The sequence below is a fragment of the Papilio xuthus genome, unplaced genomic scaffold (assembly GCF_000836235.2).
Source record: "Papilio xuthus unplaced genomic scaffold, Pxut_1.1 DF825783.1, whole genome shotgun sequence".
Taxonomy (NCBI): Eukaryota; Metazoa; Arthropoda; class Insecta; order Lepidoptera; family Papilionidae; genus Papilio; species Papilio xuthus.
The window spans coordinates 1,281,031-1,287,633 of NW_013532866.1; the positions used below are offsets into that span (position 1 = coordinate 1,281,031).

The following is a 6,603-nucleotide window of genomic DNA, read 5'->3' on the forward strand; positions in this document are numbered from 1 at the left end:
AGACATATCTACTGCAATATTTTTAAAGATAAGTAATTAGGATACTGAGTACTGAGTTTGAGTTGGGATGTAAGACTGTAAGACCATAATAGCATTAAAATCAACTCTTTTTCGCAACTGCCAAAGAGTATATAAAATATTTATTTTATATACTCTTTGGCAACTTTATAACTGTCATTTTTTGTTATCTATTTATCTATGTCTTTGGTCATTCATTAAAATGGCGTCCTTGTCGAGGTATGCGTGTGTTATATTTTATTTATAAAGAAATAACTTACTATATTACAGTCCGTTACTTATACGAGTCCGTTACTTATACGAAAGAAGTTTCTTATAATTCATATCTAGATGTGAAATATCCGAATGAACAATTATTGTACGAAATTTTACCAAACTCTAATGGTTAACTTTGTGTTTGAAAAGTTTCAAATATGTTTACTTCTAATAATTTCGTGTTTCTTCACATCACATCGTTCCGTGTTTTAGTGATTTATAATAATTAACAAATATAATTTAGAAATAATTGGATAATTGTGACACTTTTCAGCCTATTACCAGCACCAGTTCAGCAAGTATGGGACAGAGATGACGAACGACAGGGCCAGCGTGTCGGCAGCGCCTTAGTCGTATCTCAGACAAGTGTGCCACCATATGGGCAGAGGAAAGGATGGGTACCACGGGCGGAGGAAGATTATGGAGGTAAAAAAGTGAAGTTTGTAAATGCAACCTATAAAAAAATTGACTTTACTAGACCTGTCACCTTTTTCCCGCTTACGACGACTCGGTACAATAAGGAGTAAACCATTTATTCTAGTTTAAGATTTGTCATTGACTTGTGATATTCACTCTCAGCAATGAGAAAACAAGCTACAGAGAAAGTGAGTGATATTCATTGATGCTGTGGAGTTAAATAGGGTAAGTTTGGTGTAGCAGATGTATAAGTAGAAACTGTTTGTTCTAGATGGAGGTGCATTCCCGGAGATCCATGTTGCTCAGTACCCACTGGGTATGGGAGCACGTGGCAAGGAGAGCACATCCAATGCACTGGCGGTGCAACTGGATGAGGCTGGACGAGTTAAATACTCGGCAATCGCAAGACAAGGCCATAGTGCTGATAAGGTTAGTAGATTAATTTATCTATTTATAAATATAATTATTGTAAATATATTTTAATTTTTAATTAATAGCTTTGTTTTGAAATTTAATAATTATTTGCAAATTTATTGAAATTGACTTACATTTTTTTTACAGATAATATATTCTAAGTTGACTGATTTATTACCATCCGAAGTGTTGGCAGAAGATGATCCAAGTCTCCAGAAGCCAACGGAAGATGATATTCAGGATATCACAGAAAAGACAAAGCTGGCACTTGAGAAGTTGACTAATGCTAAAATATCTGCCGCCTTGCCTGTTAAAGCAGCTCCTAAGGCTGTAAGTTGAGTTTTATATATAGATTAAAAAATTGCTTTTTGATTCCTATCGTAATAATCTCAAATTTTACAAATAATTAGAAAAATTCTATTAATAAATTAAAATATCTACCAGCAAGTTAAAAGGATCTTTTAAAGTTAAAAATAATGACTATTTTCTTTATGGAAATCTAACTACAGTCAAGCCTGAATAAGTGAGATATAGATAAATGAGAAGCCACTGGCTTAACTAGGTTCAACAAAATTAACTATATTCATTAAAAAAAATTCCTTGTCTACAGCAAAATATCCTTTAATACATTAATAAAGTTGTCATTTATATATAAAAGAACAATATCTATGTTGTGTTGATAGTATGTGTATATTTCAGGCTCCAGCTCAGTACATAAGATATACACCGGCACAACAAGGAGGCACATTTAACTCTGGTGCAAAGCAGAGAGTCATCAGGTTAGTTATACAGCAATTTTAAGAAATAACTTGCGTCGGCTCAGTGGTCAAGCACTGGACTTGCAATCTGCAGGTCCTGGGTTCGAATCCCGCCATGTACCAATGTGTTTTTTAATATCCGATTTACATAGGTACATTTATTTGACATTCTTATGGTGAAGGAAAACATCGTGATGCAACCTGCACATATCTGAGAAGTAATTCAAAGATATGTGTGAAGTCAACTTACCCGCACTTGGCCAGTGTGGTTGACTATAGCCTAGTCACCCTTAACTTAGATTAGGCTCCGAGCCCCTCGGTGGGGACGTATAGTGAGCTGATGATGATGATTGGCATAACTACTAATAAACATTATTCCTATCTCTGTTTTTCCTGAGAGAATCAAAAGAATGGAAAAGTTATTGTTTGATTATGACTTTAATACTTAAAAATATTATTCCCTAATTTAATCTAATCTTACTGATATTATAAATGCGAATGGATAGATGGATGTTTGTTTGTAGATATTTTCAGAATGGCTGAATGGATTTTGCTGAAATTTGGCATAGATGTAGAACACGGTCTTGAAGAACATATAGGCTGCTAATTAATTTTTTTTTAATTCTGCTAGGACGGAGTCATGGCCAACAGCTAGTATAATATGCAATTTAATGGCATATATGTTATGGGGTCATTGTATATTTCAATACAAAAATTTCAACTGCTGTCTAAAACAATCAACATTTTTAGACATTTGTAATAAGAATGTATCTACAGGATGGTAGAAGCGCAAGCGGACCCCATGGAGCCTCCACGCTTCCAGATCAACAAGAAGATCCCGCGCGCGGCACCTTCGCCTCCAGCACCCGTGTTACACTCCCCTCCTCGGAGAGTCTCCGTCAAACAGCAGAGGGACTGGAAAGTACCACCTTGTGTGTCCCATTGGAAGAACGCTAAAGGTAATATTTGTTATATGTACTTAAAAACATTTATTTATCATATTAGCAGTTGCACGCCACTTTGCACAAAATTTAAAAAAACATGTTATAACTTAGTATACTATAGCTTGCTAACAGTTCGGTAGTTTTGGAATGCAAAGTAACAAATCTTTCGTTTTGTAATATAGTAACTCTCGACTGTAGTTCGCGCGAAATTATAATAAACTTAATTAGTAGCTTATGTGTACTTTCAGACTATGTTCTACATCTATGCCAAATATCATCAAGATCTGTTTCGGAGATATCTTACATCAAACATCCATCCATCCATTTAATTTTGCGCATTGATATTACATATTAGTAAACATTATTGATAATGTACCAATATAATTATTATCTTTTCCAGGTTACACAATACCATTGGATAAGCGCTTGGCTGCGGACGGCAGAGGATTACAACAAGTACATATTAATGAGAACTTCTCAAAGCTTGCCGAAGCTTTATACATAGCTGATCGTAAAGCCAGGGAGGCGGTAGAGGCCAGAGCTCAGCTGGAGAGGAGATTGGCGCAGAGGGAGAAAGAGAAGAAAGAAGAACATTTGAGAATGTTAGCTCAGAGAGCCAGAGATCATAGAGCAGGTATAAACTTTTTTGAATACCTAACTTTCTCCAATACCTATTCTGGATTTCTTATTTTGCCATCTTTTTTTTCTAGTCATAGACCTTTATCAGATGTGTTGAATGTTTGAATTTTGGCTAATTTTTCCTATTGATTTAATTTTAAGCTTTCTAGGGATCGGAATAACAATGAATAGCAAATGTTAAATAATTTTTGCATTAGTTATAGAGTGTGTCCTTATATTATACTAGTTTGGTTCTAAAATGTAATTAGAATTGCCGTTAATAAATTATTAACTTATGCCCTCAGGTATTAGACCGGCAGAGGAGGAGACGGAGAGTATTGAGCCGGAGGAGGGACTGTCGGATGCGGACAAGGCAGAGCGTGACCGTCTGCGCGCAGAGCGGCACAAAGATCGCCAGAGAGAGAGAAATCTAGCTAGAGCCGCGCCAGATAAAAGGTTTACCTAAGTTTCATTCAAAGTAGACTGGGGATGGAAATTTCCAAATAACACAAAAAAAGAACATCATGTATATCGATTATGTACATTAAATTGTAAAGATTCTAAGATACATATATATATTTGTTTATTTCAGATCTAAACTAGTGAAGGACAGAGAAAGGGATATATCCGAGCAGATTGCTCTGGGTATGCCGGCTAAAACAAACCAGGGTGGTGAAGGGATGTTTGACCAGAGGTTGTTCAACAATAGCAAGGGAATGGACAGTGGTGAGTGAAAATATATTTTTTAATTACCAGACAATCTTTATCAGCGAGAGTCATTGTCAGGTACAGACAATTTCTATAAGCGAGAAACTCTAGTTAAAGAGAAACCTAAAAGTGAGCAAAATATTTTGAACAATTGGACACTCTCGTATGTAATTGCATTGTAATGTTTGGAAGGATGAATAATATGTTTTTTTACCATAATTTTTAAATTTTTCCTTTCCAGGCTATGGTGACGACGAAGCATACACAGTTTATGACAAGCCGTGGCGCAACCAAGACACAGTGGGTGCACATATCTACAGACCCACTAGAAATGCCGATAAAGATAATTACGGAGGGGATATTGATGCTATTGTTAATACTAGGAGGTTGGTATATCTTACTTTTTAATAATGTATATGGATTTATGTATCAACTATTAAAAGTCATAGATAATAAAATAATGTCTAGTATAACATACTGTATTCATATACGTCCTCACTGAGGGGCTCCGGGCCTACCTTATGTTAGTGGTGACTAGGCCATAGTCAACCATGCTGAAACAGTGCAGGTTGGCTTTATAGATATCTTTGAATTTCTTGACATATATCTGCAGCATAATGTTTTCCTTCACCATAAGAGCATTGGATAACATGCTGTAAAGTTATTTTTAAATATCTTGGCAGGTCAAAGGCGATGGTTACAGCCGTTAAAATTTCTGAAAACTTCTATTACGAAATAAAGATTCTGTTTGAAGTCAAATTTAAATTGAACCCGCACGAAAAGTGTAACAAGTTCTAGCTATCCCTTTGCATTTAAATCAGACTGATACATAAATTCCCATGGAAACTTGATTCTTATTCCCATTGACATAGATGTCTTATTGCAGATTCGTAGCAGATAAGGAATTTGCAGGAACGAGCAGTAATAACACACGCGCAGGACCTGTGCAGTTTGAGAAGGACAATCCCTCCGCCAGAGAGGAACCTGTTAGTATACTCAACTTGATACCGGGTGTTTGTATATTGAAATACCACAGAAATACACTGACCATTGGTTTCACAGACAAAAACTCTGTTCAAAACATATTGTTATCTCTGTTTCGTCAAAGATGAGAGACAGAGATAATGGTATGTTTAACATAGATTTTGGTGTCAAGAATCTATGGTGAATGTTACTGATACAGGTTGTTTGTGTGCTACTAAATTTTAATAATATACTACCCATTGTACACTGAATATGACATATACAGGGTGTCCAGTACTTTCGAATGTAACATATATCTTTCTATATTAAATCTTACATACTTTGTCAGCGGGGAATCAAAAGGAGTTTAAATTACTTTTCACATATTTACATAGAAAATATTTAAAATACATTTGATAGTGCATGCTACAAGTGAAATCTAATAGTAAATAAAATTTTCAGCAGGGTCGTAGCCAGTCTGATGCTGACTTTGATCCGTTCGGTCTGGATCGGTTCTTGAGTGAGGCGAAGCGAGCAGACAAGTCCGGTCGCAAACGAGACCACCACGACCATCACGATAGACACGACACACACAAGAAGAGGAGAGACTAGTAGGTAGTTATACACTTAATACTAATGTATTTTGTGCGATTTTGGTGCGAATCAAATAGGCACAAAATACCATGGCTTATAGCCAGTCCATATATAGGAGTCAGTGTTCCTAAACTCTTTATTTATTTATAAAACAAACATTAATTAAACCAGTAGTCAAAACTAACTTCAAATGACAGTTAAGATTTTGCCTAGACACATTTTTAACTGGACCATTCGATTGTTCAGTAAAAACTGAATTTCTCTAGTGGTCTTTATAGTTCATAATTTAAAGATTCGAATTCGTTGTTTTGCAAACTGCTAATAATTAAACAGCATGTTTCATACAGTTAATAATGTGCCTAGCTTAATGAAAAACTTTTTCACAATCAGTTGGTAACATATAATAAGAAAAAATATGTTTTGTTACAGATCTACTTAAGGGCCACCTTAATGATTAAGACATTTGTACTAAATAGTAATGTCACACTTTGTAATATGAGTGAACAATATAACCATGGGTTTTCACTGCCGGTACATCTATTCAAAAACATTTTGTTAGTTTTTATACAGGTATTTCGACAGTGGAAACCCACGGGAAGGAGTTTAGTTTTATTATATGATCGTAAGTTGTGTAATGGTGTTCATTAATAAACTTTGTAAATATGTAAGTTGTAATTTTAATCAGATATTACAAAGAAGACAGTTTAGAGTAAAATGACTGCCTTGGTAAAGCAATATTATCAACTTATTGCCCATAAGGTACGAGTCCATTCAACGGTTAGCGAAGGATTTTAGTTAGCTTTGTATGATTTTATTTAGCGTCCATTAACCGCGCCACCCTCATAAAGACAAAGCAAATCCGTTTAATTCGGTATGTCCCCAATGGATCCGTACTCTTAAAGGCTTTCGGTATA

General features: G+C 35.3%; 1 protein-coding gene across 2 annotated transcripts; it reads left to right on the forward strand.

Annotated features, from left to right (window-relative positions):
- The first annotated feature begins 169 nt into the window (after nucleotides 1-169).
- Bx42 (Puff-specific protein Bx42) lies at nucleotides 170-6,379 on the forward strand. 2 transcript variants are annotated; one of them, XM_013323178.1, is made up of 13 exons: nucleotides 170-237; nucleotides 548-699; nucleotides 962-1,119; nucleotides 1,252-1,434; nucleotides 1,804-1,883; nucleotides 2,640-2,821; nucleotides 3,207-3,440; nucleotides 3,730-3,880; nucleotides 4,017-4,150; nucleotides 4,374-4,518; nucleotides 5,019-5,118; nucleotides 5,558-5,710; nucleotides 6,119-6,379. In XM_013323178.1, exons 1-12 carry the CDS (start codon nucleotides 221-223, stop codon nucleotides 5,705-5,707), a joined length of 1,686 nt encoding a protein of 561 aa, XP_013178632.1. In that variant the 5' UTR covers nucleotides 170-220; the 3' UTR covers nucleotides 5,708-5,710; nucleotides 6,119-6,379. The 2 variants fall into 2 exon arrangements, with proteins under 2 accessions (XP_013178632.1, XP_013178633.1); XM_013323179.1 differs by having other exon boundaries at nucleotides 5,558-5,706.
- The last annotated feature ends 224 nt before the right edge of the window (nucleotides 6,380-6,603 follow it).